The sequence below is a fragment of the Dasypus novemcinctus genome, chromosome 20 (genome assembly GCF_030445035.2).
Source record: "Dasypus novemcinctus isolate mDasNov1 chromosome 20, mDasNov1.1.hap2, whole genome shotgun sequence".
NCBI classification, from domain to species: domain Eukaryota; kingdom Metazoa; phylum Chordata; class Mammalia; order Cingulata; family Dasypodidae; genus Dasypus; species Dasypus novemcinctus.
The window spans coordinates 33,842,622-33,863,182 of record NC_080692.1 but is presented as its reverse complement, the minus strand read 5'-3'; the positions used below and the strand labels follow the sequence as shown (position 1 = coordinate 33,863,182).

Genomic DNA, 20,561 nt, shown 5'->3' with positions numbered 1-20,561 from the left:
GGCATAGCCCACTGAATCAGGATGAGCCTTAATCCGTTTTACTAGAGGCCTTATGAAGAAAAGAAACCAGAGTCAAGAGTTAGAGAAATTCACAGGGAGGAGCGAGAAGCCGGAAATTAGTGGAAACTGGAAGAACAGACATAAGGAGAGAGCTTGCTGTGTGGCTGGGAGGTGGAGAGAAGAGCCCTTCAAGGAACCTCAAGGATTGTGGCAGGTCAGCACCAGAGATACAGACCTGGGGGGAAGCATGGCTTTGCCGACCCCCTTGATTTAGGACTTATGGCTTCTGAAACCAAGCACCAGTTATTTCTTGTTTAAGCCTACCAGTGTGTGGTATTTGTTGTAGCATCCTGACAAACTAAGATACCACTCAAACTATTTTAAGTTCCATCCCTCCCTTGAACCTGCTGCCTCCTTTACGTCCTTTGAACTACTACAGCTTTTCTGAAAATCAAAATGGTCTCCACATCTTTAGAAAAATCATGGCTTATGTCATAAAGACATATAGCACCCTCATTTAAAATCACTCTTGCAATGTCTGTAAACATGATGGCTGTCATGTGAAAATAAAAATTTCTTTGCCATCAGGGAGTAAATGCTTATTTGAAAATCTTCTCATTCTATCCTTGAGGAATGATAAACTATGCAAGCTTTCAACAAATACTGTTCCTAAAAGGGATATTTGGGGGATGAGTCATGTTACGTAAAGATTTGGGGTGAGCGGTGTCCTTTAGCTGAACCCAGCCACCCACCCCCTGGCTGCCACGAAGACACAGGGGTCCTGACTGAATTATGAATTTGAAAGAGGAATGACCTGCAGTGTGCATACCCCGAATGGAATTCTCTTATTCATTATCAGAGACCCTGTTGTCAATGCTAGGCTCAAAATCTAAGCGGGCAGCTGGATGTCTGGACCCTGCCAAAATGGTAAAAGAATCAAATGCCTTCCGCAGTGCCTGCTGCCCCTACCCGGATATCCTTTCCTTCTCTCCGTTGCACCAGCGGGTTAGGGAGGTGCAGGACGCGCCTACCTTTCCCCCGGGTGGTGGGCACTCCGCCCACACAGCACAAGGTCACCCTAAGGCATGTTCCTACCAGAGTCATCTACTGAGTACACGTGTAAAGAAAACAGCATTCACCTTTCCTACCAAAGTCAAGTAAAATATCATCCAAGATATTTTATCAGGCAAGACGCTTATCGGGCAAAGCAAGGTTTTTGGAAGTGGTGGTTTGCGGGGTGAAAAAGGAAAGGTTTCTCCTCCACTCTTCGCTTTTCCCGATCTTCCAGGGCGACTGCGAGCCCCTGACCAGGGCCGCCAGGGTGGAGGCTGCCGCAGAGCCACAGAACCTTAGAGCGGTCCAGAACCCTGGAGGACACCCAACGGGAGCCCTCCTGAAATTCTTCTAGTGACAGGACGATCATTCCGTCATGAGGTGGCCCTTGGCACCTCATGCAGCCCCGACAGCCAGAAAGCTCATTCTTAAACTGAGGAGAATGCAAACTGCCCCCTTCCGTGGGCTGACAGTCGCTCTGGAGAAACCCAGGCCTGTCCTTATCCCCCGCATCATGCTCGGTTCCGGCTTCCCCTCACCCCTCTCCGCCTGCTCCTTGCGGCCACACCTCACCCACCCACTCCTCTTTTCTGGCCCCTAGTTTCCTCAGCGGGCTCTCACTCTGCTACCCGCCCCCTCCGCCCCCTCCGTCCCCTGCCCGAGACACACTTCCGGAAGAGCTCCGGAAGAGCCTGAGGCACACTTCCGGAAGAGCTGTTGGTGAGGAGCCGCGGAGCATGCTGGGATCGCGGGAGGCGGCTGGCGGGGACGCTGCACCAGGTCCCTGGCGGCACCTCTCCGTCCACTGACCCCGCAGTCCAAGGGACGAGTTCACAGGCCAGCCCTGGGCTTAGAACCTTAGAGCAGCTCATGAGTGACAGACCCAGAAGAGGCTGGCGGGGCGCACGCAGTGGGGGCCAGCTCTCGAGGCCTATCAGACAACCCTTCCACCGTTCCATTCCTGATTAAAATGATGGCAGGACATCAAAAAGTCTCCCAAGAAACCCTACCCCATCTCCCTGGCCGAGTTGCTGAGGAGGCCCTCGAGCAGAGAGCAGTTCAGCTGCTAGAGGGAGAGAGAATTTCAGAAAGGACGCCAGCCTTTGAGCAACACAGATATGCAGGCTGCAGGCCAAATGCATCAGTTACATGGGGAACTGGATTAATAATTCCGTTCAGCAGATTTTAATTTACTGGTGTCTTTTCTTGCAATAACAAAGTTACTGTTTTTAGTTTTCAAAAATTCCAAGAAGGCCCAAGAAGGTTTACTTATGTTTTCCAAAGTGATTCATTTTTGAGATGCTGCCAGCAGGAGGAATTTTGACTCCAAGAGAAATAAAATTTGGGACTAAGTGGAAACCAGAACTTTGGGAAGGAATAAAAGTGCAACCTAGAGTATATTCCATTCTCGTGTACCACTGCCTGAGCACAGAAAGAAATCGCATTTGTTCAAAAAGCTTCATACCTCTCTTTCCAACTGATCCCCTGAATATTTCAGCAGCTCAACAATTTTGGCTATTATTTGGTCGTCTCCATCTGTTAGGGGGAAATTCCGGTTATTTCTTTTAAGAGAGGCACAAAAAAAAAAAAAGTCTTAAAATTTTTAGTGGTAACACTAGTAGCCTGCTTAGGGATTGAAGAAGCTTGTGCTTTCTAATTCTTAGCAGATTAAATCTTACCTCACCTCTTCCGATCAGGCACAAACCATTCCAGAGTCCGTTTTCCCACAGTCCCCTCCTTTCTTTTATTCCTTACCCAGCTCCCCTCCCCACCCGCATTTCTCACTGTGAATTTTATCACTGCATTTGCTGTAAGAATGATGTTGAAGTTGCCTGCATATTATACACGAGCCCATCTTTGAAGATGTTTAGGAGAAATTTCCCTCTAATTTCAAGGCTTTTCCTGAGCAAGCCCTGCTTTTTTTCCTTATGAAAAGTCACATATTCACCAATATTTTCCTCTTTGTGTCAGCTGCTAGCAAGAATAGACAAATTCATGGCTCGCCTCTAAGAGAGGGTAGTGCCTTCCTGGCCTGGATTTGGTGGATTAACTTCATTCCTAAACCCACCTTATTTTTTCCTATTCTTGTTTCCTTTTATACATTACCTCTCAAATTTGATTTATTTTATCTTACTAAAATTTATACTTCTTTGTATGCCCTGTTGAATTGTTTTTAGAACAAGGTGGAGTATAAAATAAATTCTCTGACTCCCAATGCCAAAATGTCCGATGGCTAAAAAGACGGCTACAGTTTGGTGTGTGGTGTATATGTTGGAACAGGAGAGTGAAGTATTATTTTTCTTGTCTCAAAAGTTGCTAACGAGAGGATGTGGAGAAATAGAAACTCGCCTTCATTGTTGGTGGGAATGGGAAGTGGAGCAGCCGCTGTGGGAAACAGTTGGGCAGGTCCTCAGAAAGTTAAGTTTAGGATTACCATATGACCTGGAAATCCAGCTTCTAGGTATAGATCCCCAAAGAATTGAAAACGGGGACTCAAATAGATTTTCGTACCCCAGTGTTCATAGTCGCATTATTCACAATTGCCGAAAGATGAAAGAAAACCAAGTGACCATAAGCCTAGGAATGGATAAACGAAATGTGTTTACATACAACTGAATGTTATTCAGCCACAAAAAGAAAGGTAATCCTGATATTATACATGCGACAACACAGATAAACCTTGGAGAGGTCATACTAAGAGAAACCTGACACAAAAGGACAGATGCTGTATGATATGAAATAATAAGAATAAAAAAAGGAAAATAAATAATTAGAATAAGCAAATTTACCTAGTCAGAAACCAAATACAGGTTCCCAGCTGCTTAATTGGTACAGTTTCTGGCTGGGGTGATGGTAGCATAAAACTGTGAATGTAATTATAGCAGTTTGACATAGTTATGAATTCCAAAAATAGATACTGGATTATGTTTGTAAACTGGTCTGGAACTGGGCATGATTAAGTTATGATTAGGGCTTTGACTGGGCCATGTTATTAGGATGTTGTGTCCCTAAGGGGTGGAGACTCACAGATAAAAGGTGTGGCAAAGGACAGAGTTGAGGGTTTTTAATGTTGGAGTTTGATGTTGGAGCCCTGGAAGGTAAGCTCACGGAGGAATGCAAAGCCAGCCCCAGGAAAAGAGGAACTCTGAGCCCAGGATGAAGCAAGCCCTGGGAAGGAAACTTAAACTCAGAGAGAAGCAAGACCCTGGAAGGGGGGAACCCAGGAAGCGTGAACCCTCACAGACATTGGCAGCCATCTTGCTACAAAATGTGAAAATAGACTTTGGTGAGGGAAGTAACTTATGCTTTATGGCCTGGTATCTGTAAGCTCTTACCCCAAATAAATACCCTTTATAGAAACCAACCAATTTCTGGTATTTTGCATCAGCACCCCTTTGGCTGACTAATACGGTAATTAACACCATGAGTTATATATTTGAATGTGCTTAAAAGAAGGTAAATTTTAGTTTATATATATGTTAATAGAATAAAAATTTAAAAAAACTACACCACAGTTTTGTGTTGTGAGACTATATGTGTAACTCAAATAAATTACGGACTATAGTTAATAGTACAATTACAATAATATTTCATCACTTATAAAAAAAGGTAACACTAATGCAAAATGTTAATAGGGAAAACTGCATGTGTGAGGTGAGTATATGGGAACTCTATTTTCTGCATTTTTTCTGTAAAATTACAACTTTTCTAATAAAAAAAATCAAAGGGGGAAAAAAACAACCTGCTAACAACTAAACACAATGAAAATGGTCATTGCTATAGAAAAGAATCCAAACAGAGAAAAGCCAGTTAGAACAGCATTTCTTCAGGCCTAATCTCAGAAGTCATAGAGTCCTTGTGTTTGTTTCAGATAAGAGGGAAAGAGGCCAGGAAATCCATCTAGCAAGCTCGGAGGAGGTCTAGTGAAGGGCAAGGTAAGAGGTAAGTGGGAAGACTGACTTTCAAGTCCCTGAGAGAAGGAAGATTGCATGTCTCCACAGTCTATGTGTGGTTTTTATCTTAGGCTGCCTCTCTCTAGGAAAGATGCCCTAACTTCTGCCTGAGTTTCTCATGTGCATAGAGAATAGGAGTCATAGATTTAGCTTGGCTTAAGGGTATTGCTTTATATCTCCCAAACAAACTTGAGATAGCAATAAAGGGGGGTGCACTTTCTTTTTTGCTCACTTGGGGGTCCTCTTCTCCCCCAGCTCCTCACTCGAAGCCTCTGACCATTTGGGGCCCCGAGAGCCAGCAGAGGGCAGACAAACACCCCCCCTCTCCTTCAGGGAGGGGGCGACACCAGTCCCTTAGGTGGGAGCCCTCTTGCTCTGTGCTTTGGAGGGCCGAAAACCCAGGAGCCCCCACAGCTGCCACTGGAGTTTGGGGAGAGAGAGCCATGAGCAAGCTCTGGCCCCCACAGAGTGGAAGGGTCTTCAAGGAAGGCTGGCCTGAGCTTCTCCTCCTCAGGCTCTCTCTCCTCCTCCCCCGACTCTCCCCTCAGAGTCCAGAACCCCTGCTGAGGTCCAGCCTGACGCCCTCATCTACCGTCCGTCCTAGCTATTGCTACAGTTTCACTGTCAGCCGACCACTTCTGGTTGCTGCTTCTCAATCCTGCACCAGACCTAGGAGCCCAACGCCATAGCTTGAAGCCCTGGCTTGAGGCTCCCACTCTCGCAAGTAGGCTTTGCACTTCCTCCTGTCGCTGTGCAAGAGGCTTCGCAGGGCCTTAGCAGTGTGCTGGGCACGGGGTTCGGTGCTCGTGGACATCCCTGGACTTGGGCTGGTAGCCCCGGCTGGAGCCAGGCTCTCAGCACAGTGCTGCCGTGCCTTAGCCCAGCGCGGCACGTGCCCCAGTGCAGCTCCCGCGCTGTATAAATATGCCGGTGCTCGCAGACCTCTGCCTGGTAAACAACCCCACACAAACCCTCCAAAGGCAAGTTTACCTTTCACAGCGCTTTCGCTTTCGAATCTAGGCTGGGAGCATTGGCCTAGGGGGTAGAGACCCTGTCGTACAACAATCTGTTTGGACTTGAATTTTCCTCCCCGGTAGTGGGTCTCTTCTGGTGGTGGCCAGGAATGAACAATTTCAGCAACACGGTTGGCAATGGAAACGACTTCGGGGTCCACGGCTGAAATGAGACAAAATGGTGCTGAGAGGCCCTTTCCAGAAGAACTCGTCCGCCCGCCTCATTGGTATGCACAGTTGCCCCAAATGAAAAGACTGGCCCAGGATGAGAGGAAGCTGCCCGGGAAGGAGGGGCTTCATTCTTCAGAAAGGACTGGCAGTTGCCTGGCAGAAGCTGTGATGGGGGAGGAGCCCACAGAGGCATGATTGTCACCTTGAAACAATTGCCCTTCTGCACCCTCTTTTTGAAGTCTTGCAAAATTAGGGTCCCCTTTCCCCTTTGCAAGGGAAGAAACACAAAAGGGAGTGCTTAGGTCTTTGGGTGAGGGAATGCTCATTATGCTTTTACGTTTATTCTTCTTTTTGAGCATCCTTTGTACCTCAGCGAGCTGGCCCCTCTGTGCAGAGGAGGGCATTCAGGAGTGTGACAGGCCTGTGGGGGCTGGTCAACCAGGAAAGCCAACTCTCCCTGCCCTCGGGCCATTTCATCCCACTCATTATCAAGCAGGCACCCAACCCTCCTCCCTCAGATATTCATGCTTCAGTAAGGGTGCAGAAAGTGCAGCCTTCACGATTTATAATGCAGGAAAAAAGTCATGCCATGAATTTGTACATACCATCAGACAGTAAAGCATTTGGGGACATGGGGTTTGGCTCCCCTGAAAGTTGTACCCTCAGAAAGGCAAGTCCACTTTACCCTGGTTTGGGGGTAGGGTGGGGTGGGCAGGCAGCATTGCTGAGTTATTTGGGAGCAAACCTTTCGCTCTTGATTTGTCACTACTTTCTTAGTTTTCAGGAGTTTTTACAAGCTCGGCCTTCAATGCCACGTGGAGCAGTTGAGCTGTATCGTGCACTATTTGAAGAGTAACACTGTTTAATTCACAGTCCTCTAAGGAAGTAATGGAGTGGTGATTTGGCTGGAAGGTTGGTGTGGCCAGGGAAACTGCTGGCTTTGGAAATTGGATCTAGGAGGGTGGCCTGGGTGCCGGCAGGGGTTGTGTCACCTGACTTGCTGCTGGCTGCCGAGGTGGCTTCTGATCTCTTCTCCTTGGCCTCCTCCCCAGCACGAGAACTCCAGTGCCCTCCCTTCACCCTCTGGGCATTCACCCAGGGCCCTGGTGCCTTTTGGAAGTGGACGTCTAGCTTCAAAAGCCATGTCTTTCAAGTTCAGTCCTCAGGGTTCAGAAACAGACAAGGAGTTAGAGAAGAGAGGTCAAGGAGAAAGGGCAGGGTGGACTTTCTGCTTTTCAATCATCTTATTCACCTTAGTGTAGCCCAACCAGCCTCATCTTTTTTTAATTTTTTTATTTTTTAGTTAGGCCGGTAAAAAGAATTTATTGGGAAATGGGGAAAAAGAACAGGGCTTGCTGAAAAATGGAAGACAGACGGAAATATGCACGGAGATTTGGTGCAGGCTTCTCTAGGCAGAGAGTTCTGGCATGTGTGGTCACCTTTTAAGCCACAAATTATCCCTCCCCTCGCTAACACTGAGCAGTGGGGGGGGGGGGGGGGCGGGGGGCAGCTGTTATTGGTTACCCCACCCATGGTGGGGGCCAGTGGTGAGGCTTCCGACCAGCCTCATCTTGAATGGCCCTGGCAAGGATGGGGCAAGAGGCTGGCACCCAGCGCCAGTGGGAACCTACCCTTGCAATGCCCTCAGGAGATGGGGAAGGAAAGCAGGCCTCTGCTTGGCCTCGGTGTGGCCCATATGGGGTCATCAGAACGTGCCTTCACTCCCGGAAGTCACACTGGGCCCATCTAGCAAGCGAAGTTGGTAGACAAAGACTCCAAAGGCTGTCCCTCCTCACCCCCCCACCCCCAGCTCCTGTATGGCAGGGCCACCACAAGAGTACCAACAGGCAGCAGCACCCAATTCAATGTGTGCGCCTCTTATTAATTCTTATGATGTCAGGCACAGAGTGAGGGATGCACGTGAAATAGGTGCAGGAAGAACTATAAACAAACTTTGCATTTGACCTCAATGAACTAGTTCTAGTTAAGAGTCCCATCTTCAATACTCTTCTTGTCAGAGTCGGTCTCATCTGATAGGCAATGGAAAATGGGGTGGGAGGGGGAGAGAACAGAAAGGGTGCCCATCCTTTGGAATCTATTGTGTGGATGATTGTGGGACCGAGGAGAGCCGGGGGAAGGTCATTCAGCCTTTGGCCTGAGACATTTGTTTTCAAAAGAAGGACAGGAGATTTGGGAGTGCCACCTGGTAGAGACTGCTGTTTCCCCTCCAGTATCCATTTTCTTCTCCTTCCTTAGTAACAGACTGCTGAGATGTCAGAGCTAGCAGTGGACCCAACTGAAAAAACTACATTTCCCAGCCTTCCTTGCAGTAAGGAGTGGCCAATGAGCTGTAAAAAGAAGTTGGGTAGCTTCAAGAAAGCTTTCTACAAGGAAGCTGAATTGTGTGGAAGCCAGGCAACCCTGTTGTCCTTCCTTGCTTCCTCCTTCTTCCTGCTTGAAATGTAGGCATGATAGTTGGAGTCAGGTGGAAGCTTCTAGCTGAGGGATGGTAGTCGAGTTACCCCTGATGACTGTGGAGCTGCCACCCAGGCCTGGGCTGCCAAAGTTTTTTTCTTGCAAGAGGAAAATACACCTCTGTCTTGTTTAAGCTATGGTTATTTGGGTTTCCACTATATGTCACAGAGCCTAACCTTAACTGTTACTCTCCACATGGAGCAAATCAAAGCTGTGGGAAATGAAAGACTCACAGTAAAAGAACTGGGGTGGCACTCTCTAAAACTAGTGTTTGACTTCTCTACATCCTAAGACCTTTCACTAATAGCCTTTGATCATGGGTCATAGCCTCAGTGTTCTCAATTAAGCCTGGTGTCTGAGTTCTGGAATGGCAGCACAAGACTAAATCGTGACCTTTAGCTAAAAGAACCCAGGTAAAACCGACTGCTCATTTCTGATTTACACGTGGCAAAACAGAAATAGAATGTGAGGCTCCCTTGGGCCACCCCAAAGTAAAACCAACTAACCACCCACATAATTAACCAACCAGTCAAGAAAGTAAGGAGTGAAAGGTGAGAAGGGAGTACAACATACGTGTTTAAATCTAAGTCTCCTTGGAAGGTAAATGTTTCTACTTTTTTAGGGGCATATACATAGTGTTAATTCAGCCATAGATGCTGTTCAGCACATAAACCTATCATCTAAGTGTTTTTTGAATTTAATCCTTTTTTTCTCAGTCTCACAAAAAAAAAAAAGAAAAAAGCTTCCCTCTAAATTTTACATATATATTTTTAAAAAGGTGAAATGATCCTTAAGTAAATATTGAAATACAGAATGCCATTTATCTCGGGGAAAGCCAGAAGATTTAAGTCTATAAAAACTTCCTTTCTCTCCTGGCAAAACCCACGAAGCAGGCCAAGCAGAGAAGCCTGTTTGTTCCAGAGCTCAGATACCTCCCCCAGCAGAAGGAGGTTTCCGTTCCACTTGACGTTTGGGCTGGGGGGGAACTGGGAGCTGCCTCCCTTGCACAGCCTCACTTTGGCAGAGTTCAGAGAGCAGACGCTTGTGGTAGGGGTTAAACAAAGTCCTAGACAGGAGACCTTGGTTTAGTCCAGGTTCTGCCACTTACTAGCTGTGTTTCCTTAGGCAAAGCCTTTCTATGGGACTCTTGTTTTTTTTCAACATTATTTGTGCAATAAGGTTCTGCAGATAATCTAGATCCTTTTGTTCTTACCAAATGCAATGGATGTGTCATGATGATGGGAGTGAGTGTTGCTGGGGGGGGAGGGGTGCGGTGGGGGTGGTGGGGTCGAATGGGACCTCATATTTTTTTTTAATGTAATATTTTTACAAAATCAATATAAAAAATAAATAAATAAAATTCTCTAAGTCTAATGGGGCATGAAAGTTTTCTTGATCGTAGTGAGCGATGGAAAGCTCCCCATTTGTGGTCTGATTCCAGGACCTGGAATGGGGAAGCCAGGACAGCCACAGTTTAAACTTGAGACATTGCTGCCCCCTGTTGACTAGTTATTGACATTTACCCATGCCCTCAGAAGGGGGACATTGTTTTAAAATCTGGGCACGGACGCCCGGCATTGGTGAAGGAGAGAAAATGCTTATACCAAGGTTTGGGGGCGAAGGACAACTCTCCACGATAAAGCCCTTAGTGACAATGGTTTTGTTTTTTTCCCCAGTACAATTAATTTTGTCCCATTGAGGAAAGATTTTGTCAAAATGCTTCTCAATTGCTTTTTTTTTTTTTTTCAAAGGATTTATCTGTATTTATCTGATCTTTCCATCAACCCCAAGAGTTGTACGGATGGAAATGCGGCAGCCCAGGGAGATGAGTCCACTTCCCTCAGGAAGAGAGGAAGGCTGAACCGTTTAAGGCCCTTTCCTTTTTTTTGGTCACTGGTACAGATTAGGAATTAAGTTAGTAAGTTAATGGACAGCAGAGCTGGAGAACTAGTCCTGTCATCCTTCACTGCCATCATCTTTCTTTGTGATCAGTCTTGAGAAAAGTAGGGCAGTTACTGAAAACCAGTAAGTAGGAAAGCTCAGGCGCTGAGAGAACCCTGCCTAAGGCCACCCACAAGCAGCGTGGCCACAGCACCCGACGGGGGGAGATGAACTGGTGCACGCACAAAGAAGGGAAAGCTCTGGGTCATGAGCGGAAGACTTTCTAAGGCCTACCTTCTTGCTCTACGTGCTGTCCCATGTTAGAGAGGGACCGGAACCAGTGCTGAGTGTGAGGACCACTTGAACCTGCCGGTATTCTTGGACCCTGAGCATGGAGCTGCGTAGGTGGGCTCTGTGCATCCTCCTCCTTCTCCTCCACGCCAAAGAATGATTTCCAGGAAGACTTTTTCTTGCCAAGGTTGATGGCCTTCTCACTGGATCGGGAATTCCTACAAGGCCACGACATCTGAGCCCATGACTCGTTTACTGACCAACTCTGGGACAGACTTCTTGTTCTCTGCATCTTTGGTGAGAAGGCAGGGGGAGTGGCCTTGAAGGCGTGGTGTTTGACGTAGAATGCCAGGATTTTGAACTCCATGCTGTTTGGGTCATCGTCATCCAGGGGGACCTCTTCCAGGTCACAGGCGCTGGTGGAGCACATGGTGGGCTTGCAAGACCAAGGTCTCCTCTGTTTTCTTCCACTTGGGGCAGTTCACTCTTGTAGGTTAGGAGAAACAGGGGCAAAAACTCAATCAGCAGCGTTATTCACAGTAGTCAAAAGGTGGAAACTCTGAGGAGTCCACAGACAGAAGAACAGATAAACAAAACATGGTGTCTATATACAATGGAATTATTATTTGGCCATCAAAAAGATTGAAGTCCTGACACGTGCTACTACATGGATGGACCTTGAAGATATTATGCCAGGTGAAATAAGCCAGACACAGAAGGACAAATGTTTTATGATTCCACTTACATGAAATATCCAGTACAGGCAAATTCAAAGAGACAGAGAGTAGATGAGAAGTTACCAGGGGCTGGGGGAGGGAGAATGGGGAGTTATAGTTTAATGGGTACGGAGTTTGTTTTCCATCATGAGAAAAGTCACAGTACTACATGATGATGATGATTGATAAATGCAATGCCACTGAATTGTACACTTGCAATGGTTAAAATGGCTAATTTTATGATATATGTGTTACCACAATTTAAAAAAAACCCAGTCAATATTTATGGAGCACCTCTTCTGTTTATGCTGGGCAGGAAGAATTCATCAGAGATGGAGCAGCCAGAGCTTTCTGTACAAGTTCACAGCCTGCAGGCATGGCGGAGAGAGACCTGTGGCTAGATACTGCCAAACAACCAAGAGCGAGCTAAGAGCGCTAACGGAGATGCAGAGAGCAGGTGTGGGAGCTGGGGAGGGACAGGTCGGCTCCCAGGAGGGGCGAGGGAAGGCTTCTAGAAAGCCAGGAAGGGGTTAGACAGGTGGATGTTGGGGCTGAGGGGATAGACTATGGGTGAATTTCGGATGTGTTTAAGAGTGGTGAGGGGACTGGGAAAGCAAAAGCCTGGCAGGTGTGCATGGCTGGGGCTTGGGAATAGTGGGGGGAAATAAGTGAAGTGGCAGTCTGGGGCTGCTTAGGGTGGCCTTTGAGTACCAGGCTGAACCCTTGGCATTTTTTTCACGCTGGTAAGCACGTTTCAGAGGGAGTCCGCGGCTTTGGAGGAGGGTGAAAGGTTGGCCGAAGACAGGTGGGCACAGGGGGAGGCCTGCCCGGGAAGGGGACATGTTTGGACCTCCTTCCTGCCCTTCCCCTCCCCTCTCCCTTCCCTGTTACTCTCTGCTTTAGCTTGTGCAGGCTTGCTTTAATTTCATGCCATATTTGGTGTCATTTGAAAAAAGCATTCTTTTTTGCCTCCATTGGAGGCAATGGAAAGTTTCTGAAAGTTCTGAGTGGGACAGTGATGTGAACACAGGCATGTTTTAGAGAGAGTGATTCAAGGGGATGGACTGGTTTCATCTTTATTTCTATATGAATAACTAGCGAGACATAAATGGATCTTGTTCAATTTCCCTTATTTTAACTTTCATGAAATAACTCTTTCAGATTTCGTCCTAGGAAATAATTTATTTTCCTAATAATTGACTTTGCTTTCCTATGCTGTATGTTAAGAGCTTCATTTTGCTTTTGTCTCAGATGCTAGAAAGCCCAGATCTACCAGCTCTTCTTGACCTAAGATATTATAGGCAGAGGGTGTGTTGAAAAAACTGTTTGGGCTCCCCACTCTAACAGTCCTGAGTTCAAATCCTGACCATGCCACTGACTATTTTGGTTATCTGGGGCAGGTTACTTAACTTCTCTGAATTTGAGCTTCCTCACCAGTAAATTGAAAGTATCCATCTTGCAGCAATATCATGAGGATTCAGGATAACACATGAGAAGTCCCAAGACAGAAGTGGCACAAAGGAGGCCCTCAAAAATGATAGTTCTTTTATTTCCCTCTTACAGCTGTCTTAGTCCCTGGGGCTCGGTCCTTGGCTGGCTCTGAAATATGCTTCCTTCTTAATACCCTGCCTTAAAGCTGCCTCGGCATGTAGCTGATGTAATAATAAACCTGACCTGGGCCAATTCAATTCTATATGCCAGAAATTTTAGCTTGTGTCACAGAGAGTCCACTACCTCTCTCTGGAGTATCTCAACTGGAAGATCATGTTTGGGTCCCATGAAGAAGAGGAGAAAGAGCTCATGGGCAGAGAAGGTGACAAGGAATGAATAAAAAAGAACTGAGGGGGAAGCAGCTGTGGCTCAATCAGCTGAGCTCCTGCCTACCATATGGGAGGCCCTAGGTTCACGTCCCAGGGCCTCCTTGTGAATGCAGGCTCGTCCACCCACTGTGGAGCGCCGCCCAGCTTGCAGCTACTGTGGAGAGCTGACTCAGCAAAAGATGACGCAACGAGAGAAAGGAGACAAGCAAGAACACAGAAGAGCGAATGGACATAGAGAGCAGACAGCAAGCAAGCTGCAGGGGGGAGGGGAAAATAAATAAATACAGACACACAGAAGAACGTACAGTGAAAATGGACACAGAGAGCAGACAGCACACAGCAACAACAACAAAAAGTCACAAGGGGGGGATAAAAAAAAAAAGAACTGAGGGACATGGGGTCCTGGAGACAGCAGGAAGGGGCTGCCCTGGTTCCTGCCACCTGGGGGCTGGGAGCCTCCCCTGTGCAGGTGCAGTTTTGTGCTTAAGCTGGTTTGGGTGTTTCTTCCCACCAGATGGATCCCTCACAAATACAACACACGGGGTTTTTCATGAATAGGATGATACTATCACTTTGTGACTGGCTTCTTCCATTTAACATCTATTATAAATATATCCACTTATGAAGAAAGGGGACGGGGACTGCCTGTGGAGTGTGAAGCAGGGTGGCATGGTGTCCACAGGCCAACTGGGTAGGGCTGGCTCCACTTCTAACTTGCAAAGCCCTTGGGTGAGTCACGTAACTCCTTTGGCCCCCAGTTTCCACAGTCGTAGACTCAGGGCCTCCTCTACCCTTCCCTCTGGTTCCAGGAGTGGAGGGGTGGGAGTATTTCCCCTGTATTTCTGCAGGATGCCGCCTGTTTGCACCAGATTTTCCTCTCCTTTATTTGGGGAGGCTCACACAGGTCAATAAAGGAGCTGCTTGTTGGAGGAACTGCTCCTTGGCCAGGCCCCGAGAAAGCCAGGGTCCCCTGCAGAGTGGGTTCTGGTGGAAATGAGGCAGGCAGGGGGCTGCAGGGAGGGGTGGTGGGACATGAGCCTCTGGGCTTCTGAGGCCTATGGAGGAAACATGGATTTCTCAGAGTGGCCAAAACTCAGCAGCCCTGCTTCACACTCACATTTACGCAAACCCCAGACCCCACAAACCTACCTCAGACAGTGCTGGAGGGATCTAGCACAACCACCCACTTCCTTCCTCCTCCATTTCTTACATTCCAGTCCCATTCCAGGACCTTCGACCATCTGTCTCCCCTCGTCTTCTCCCAGTTGTACTCTTGCCTTACGTACCAGGGTGAACCTTTTGCTCAGTGAGGAATTGCTTCCACATCTCCTCAAAAGACACGCTTCTTCCTGATTTCCCACCCCACCCCTCTCCTTCCTGCCCCTTCCCCTCATATACAGTCTCACAGGTTTGATATCTCCCCACTCACACCCATCAGGGTCCTTTCCCAGGTCTCCCACCTCATTGATTTATTTCCTTTTCCTCAACGGAATATAAGCATCATGAGGGCCATCATGTTTGTTTGCTGTATGCCCAATGCAGGAGACAATTATTTGTGGAATGAATGAATTTATCTATTCATTATAGATATCATATAAACATTAGCCTAGAGTTGCCCACTGCCCTTTCTTGTGAAGGACTACCCTTTATTGTGAAATTATATCTTCTCTACTCTTTGTATTTTCTTTTAGGAAGTGATCAGAGTAAATGATGATATATCAAAATTGTCCTTATAATACAAATATAAAAGCAGGCAACCTGATTTAGTCACCCCAATTTAAACATATATACACACAATACATAAAATCCAGCAGTCTGAGAACCACTGTACGGAAAGTACCAGAAGTACCAAGAGTCTGTGTTTCTCTGGTATAAGACATAAGAGTGGTTGAGGAAACCCCACACTGACCGACAGAAACCCTAGACCTAGGCTTGTGAGATGTGACAGGCTCGGGTTTTATTCTCAAAGCTGGTGTGGATCTCTGAACCACCATTTCCTTAATGTGTACCCTTGAATATTGCTTAATATCGCTGAGCCTCAGTTTCCTCATCTGTAAAATGAGAATAGGAATAATTAGTGCTTGAGATTATTTTGAAGCTTAAATGCAACAATGTGTCTAAATGCCCAGCATGATGACTGGGCCCTACCCACTAGAGGCTCCCAGCCCCCTTCCATTTCCTTCTGAGCAAGGACAGGTCTAGAAATGTTCAGGGGCAATATTCAGTGGCCACTGAATAATGTTCCACCTCCAGAGTGGCCCGGTGCCTGGTCTGCTGTCATCCTAATAAATGTTCATTCTAACAGGAGTTAAATACAATGTTGTGTCTTTCTTCAGAATGAAATGTCTATCAGCCAAGGTCCCCTTTCACTTCTTCTTGCTACCTGCCAGGGTAAAATTGTGTCCCCAAAAAGAAACGTTGAAGTGCTAACCTCCCTGTGCCTCAAAATGTCACCTTAATTAGAAAGAGAGTCATTGCAGGTGGGATTAAATTAAGGTGAGGCCATCCTGGAGTAGAGTGGGCCCTAACCCAACATGGCTGGTGTCCTTATGAGAAAAGGAGAAGACAGCATGTGACGGGGGGCATCCATTGAGGGGCTGCAAGCCAGGGGCCCCAAGGGTTGCCAGCAAACCGCCCGGGGCTGGAGGGGGAAGGAAGGCTTCTCCTTTACAGGCTTCGGGGGGGGGGGGGGGGGGGGCATGGTGCTGCCAGCACCTTGCTTTCAGACTTCCAGCCTCCAGGTTGCAACACAGTACATTGCTGTGGTTTTAAACCAGCCTGTTTGTGGTATTTTTTATGGCAGCTCTAGGAAAGAAAGTTTACCTTACTTAGATCAGCCTGTCATGTTGAGTATGTAGATTCAGGAGGTCTTGTGGGGGCGGGGGTGGGGGGGAGAAGTTGTGAGGCAGAAGGGCAGAGGGGAAAAGAGAGAAAGGAAGGAGACCAGAGAATCAGGGATTTGAAAAATATACATTTTCTCCTCCATTATCTCACTCGACCCTCAGGACGATGGTTTGGTAAGTATTGTTATCTTTTTTTTAAAAAGTCTGGTCTGTAGTAATGCAATATTTCATTTATTTCATAAATGGATATTTGCAATCTTAATGGAATTTAAGAGTTCAACTTACATTGCATTTTTAAAAACATCTCAATACCAGTTATTAATGAGATATAGTCAAAATAATTATAGTCAAAATTCTTATGTCAAGAGCTTATAAATAAAGGCTTGGTGCTAATATGTCCACATAAATTCAGTTTTTGGTGTAAAGTTCTTTGACTGCAAGAAAGAACGACTGGTTTACGTCACTAATGGGAATATCTCTTAATGTTGGGATAGCTGCTTCTTGGTATTTCTTCTGCTGTTGATTTTTAGCATAGTTATCTGTGACTGTATGAATGGAGTTGATACATTCATACATTCATACATCATGTTAACTCCAAATAAGAGTACATAACCGATCACTGCAGTGATAAGGAAGTAGACAGGTAACGTGGCTGCCCAGTACTTTTGAGGCTAATAGGTTAAACCTAGGGGTTTAGCCAAGATTCAGGAATAAAAGCCTACATGAGCTACAGCATGAAGCCAAACTGGGAGCTTAAGGATAGAACAAAGCCATAAATCGTTCTTTCTGGCAATGGCAATGGCGAATTTTTTATCATTTCCCCTGTGACTTTAGACAATTCCTTCTGCCAACTTGGCCACCTCAGTGCTGAATATTGTTATATCTTTTCCAGACAAGGAAATGAATCTCCAAGAAGAAGTCATGAGTTTTTCTTTTGTGTTCCTAAAGAACTCTGGCCAATTTGTTTTAGCCAGATTCTCCTCTTTGGAACCCAAGAAATCTTTATTGGCTGAATGAATGATGCTGGCAAAGAGCCACGTGACATAAACTTTTAAATGGCAGGGATGGACTTGAACCTTTCTATGCTTACGTTTCCTCATGTTTAAACTGGGAATAACAATGGTACCTATTTCATAGAATTATTGTGAAGATTATATGATTTAATATTTATAGGAAAGCAGACTTGGCCCAGTGGATAGGCGTCTGCCTACCACATGAGAGGCCCGCGGTTCAAACCCCGGGCCTCCTTGACCCACGTGGAGCTAGCCCATGTGCAGTGCTGATGCGCTCAAGGAGTGCCCTGCCATGCAGGGGTGTCCCCGCGTAGGGGAGCCCCAAGCGCAAGGAGTGCGCCCCGTAAGGAGAGTAACCCAGCACCAAAGAAAGTTCAGTCTGCCCAAGAATGGCGCCGCACACAAGGAGAGCTGACACAGCAAGATGACGCAACAAAAAGAGACACAGATTCCCATGCCACTGACAACAACAGAAGTGGACAAAAGAAGAACTCACAGCAAAGACAACTGGGGTGGGGGGAGGGGGGAGGAAGGGGAGAGAAATAAATAAAAAAGAAATCTTTAAAAAAAAAGATTTAAAAAAATATTTGTAAAGTGTTTAGAATAGTGCATGGCATATAAATATTTGATATAAGAAATATTCATGAAACACTTAGGGAAACTGTTCTAGATAAGCTCTGTGATAGTTAAATGCAGGATGGACCCCAGAAAATCCTGGGCTTAGAGCTAATTCATTCTGGTGGGTGTGAACTTATTGTAGATGGGATCTTTTGATTAGATGACTTTAGTAGGGTATGACCCAGTAGGGTGGGTCTTAATCTTCTCTAACTGGAACCCTTGATAAATGGGATGGATATGGAGAGACAGATAGAAAGCCACAAAGTCAGAAGGTGAAATCAACAGAAAGCTACAGAAGCAGAGAGAAAGCCATGGAACCAAGAAGCTGAAAGCAATGAACCCTGGGAGAAAAGGGAGAGATCAGCAGATGTCGCCATGTACCTTGCCACATGATAGAGGAGTCCAGGACTGCCACAAGCCAGTCTTTGGGGAGAAAGCATTCCCTGATGATGCCTTGATTTGGACATCTTTCTCAGCCTTGAAACTGTAAGCATACAACCTAATAAACCCCCATTGTAAAAGCCTAACCATTTCTAGTATATTGTATTTTACCAGCCTAGCAAACCAAAACAAGCTCTAAGTGATTTTCAGTTGATAGAGAGGAAAGAGCACAGCATTTGAACTAGCCTTGAGTTGAAGAACTGCTTCTAATACTTACTGGCAAAGTGATTTGAGGAAAGTCTCTTAAGCTCTCTGAGCCTTAGTTTTTCATTTATAAAATGGGATTCAAATGATCCAACTCACATATTGATATGAGGCTTAAATTATAAAATATATGAAAATCCTTTGTAAACCATAATGCAATATATAAGTATTAGTCTGTACAGAGTGGTGGTTAACACCTCAGTCTCTTAATTCAGATAACCTAGTTTAAATCCTGGATCATCTGCTTACTACCTGTGTGACTTTAAGCACATTTATTAATTTATTTGTGCATCAATTCTCCCATCTACAAAATGGGGCTAAAAACAGCCCTGCCTCATCAGGTTGGTATGTGGCTAAAAATAATAAATGTAGAGCAGTCAAATGCTTTTTAAAAAACATGGTAGGAAAGTAGATGTGGCTCAAACAATTGAGCTACCTCCTGCCACATGGTAAGTACCAGGTTCAGTTCCTGGTGCCTACTAAAGAAGGCAAGCAAGACAGCAAACTTATTCAACAAGATGATGCAACAAAGAGATGAAGGAGTAAAACACAATGAGAGACACAACAAAAGCAGGGAGCAGAGGTGGCTCAAGCGATTAAGTGCCTCCCTCCCACATGGGAGGTCCTGGATTCAGTTCCATTGCCTCCAAAAAGAAGATGAGCATACAACGAACAGACACAGCAAGCACAAACAATGAGGGGGGGAGAAATAATAAATAAAAAATAAATCTTTAAAAAAAGCATGGTAGATATAGCAGTTTGGTATTTATTTATGAATTCCAAAAACAGATATTGAATTATATTGGTAAACTGGTCTGTTCCTCTGGGTGTATTAGATTGTATTAACCTCAGAGGTTTCACTTATTATACTTGATTAAATAATGATTAAGGATTTGACTGGGCCACATCAGTAGGATGTTGAGTCCCCACCCTCAGAGAAAATGACAGAGCAGAGGAATTAGTAGGAGTTTTGAATGCTGGAGCCCTGCGAAGTAAATACACAGATAAGCAGATAAGTGAGGAAAGAGAGAAGACTCCATTAGATATGGCGGAGGCCCCGGGAAGAGAGACGAGCCATTTTCCTGATAGTTTATAGTTGGCCTTGTGGAGAGAACAGAGCAGCTAAGCCCAGAGAGAAACAAGCCCTGGGAGAGAGACGAGGCTTACCCAGGTTATTGGAAGAAGCTGGGGCCGTGGCGCCTTAAGAGGAAGAGGAAGGCTCAAGCCTTGCAGATGTCAGCAGCCATCTTGGTGACTTTGGTGAGGGAAGTAACTTATGCTTTACGGCCTGTTAACTGTAAGCTTCTACCCCAAATAAATACCCTTTATAAATGCCAACAGATTTCTGGTACTTTACATCAGCACCCCTTTGGCCAACTAATACAGTAGAAGACAACTGCTCAAGAAATATTAGTGTTGTTCATTAAAATTTTATTATTTCAGTAGATTGCCCTTTTTGTAAATAAATAAAAAAAATGTTTATAATAGCAAGCTCATCAAAAGCAGTGATTAAGAAAACTAACAAGTGACATGCAAATCTTAGAGTTAGCACTAAATCCACACTCTTTTCCTATAGTTGACTAAGTTCTGAAGTGTTTGTGAAAATAAATAAGAAAGTGTTCCCAAAGAGCCCCTGAAGGCAACCTTTGCTCCATCTCCCTTTCTTCGCATTTATACTTGTCTCCTGTCCTCCCCACCCCAGTTTCTCCATAGATGGTGCACAGACTAGGCATTCATCCACACAACAGAAAATATATTTTACTCCAGGTTTAAGTTTTGTGAGCAGTGAGGAAAGTCTAGAAAGAAGTCACATTTATTCATGACCCTGTAAGGGAAAAATTTTCTAAACTCTCTTACAAAATTGAACTTTACATTAACCTACATAGAAGCTTATGCAAAAACCATTTATAACTTTAATCTCATGATTTCAGATCAACTGGAAACTGCTTCACATGTCACAACTTCCTGTTTTGGATGGCCACCAGGAAGGGTTATGTGAAATCAATACTAGAAGAAGGGGGTTCCATCTCTCCCGGGATTTCCAGAAAACTGGAGTCATCTTTTATTTT

The 20,561-nt window shown here is 45.6% G+C and overlaps 1 protein-coding gene across 4 annotated transcripts in view; it reads right to left on the bottom strand.

Annotated features, from left to right (window-relative positions):
• The window catches only part of BCL2L14 (BCL2 like 14), a 57,810-nt gene that overhangs the window by 21,607 nt on the left and 15,642 nt on the right, over positions 1-20,561 (bottom strand). For all 4 annotated transcript variants that reach the window (XM_058282805.1, XM_071210172.1, XM_071210171.1 and 1 more), the window contains 3 exons: positions 10,841-11,323; positions 5,997-6,182; positions 2,519-2,589 (listed from right to left, as the gene is read on the bottom strand). In XM_058282805.1, coding sequence (XP_058138788.1) covers positions 2,519-2,589; positions 5,997-6,182; positions 10,841-11,267 — 684 coding nt within the window. In that variant the 5' untranslated portion in view covers positions 11,268-11,323. The remainder of the gene's footprint in view (positions 1-2,518; positions 2,590-5,996; positions 6,183-10,840; positions 11,324-20,561) is intronic.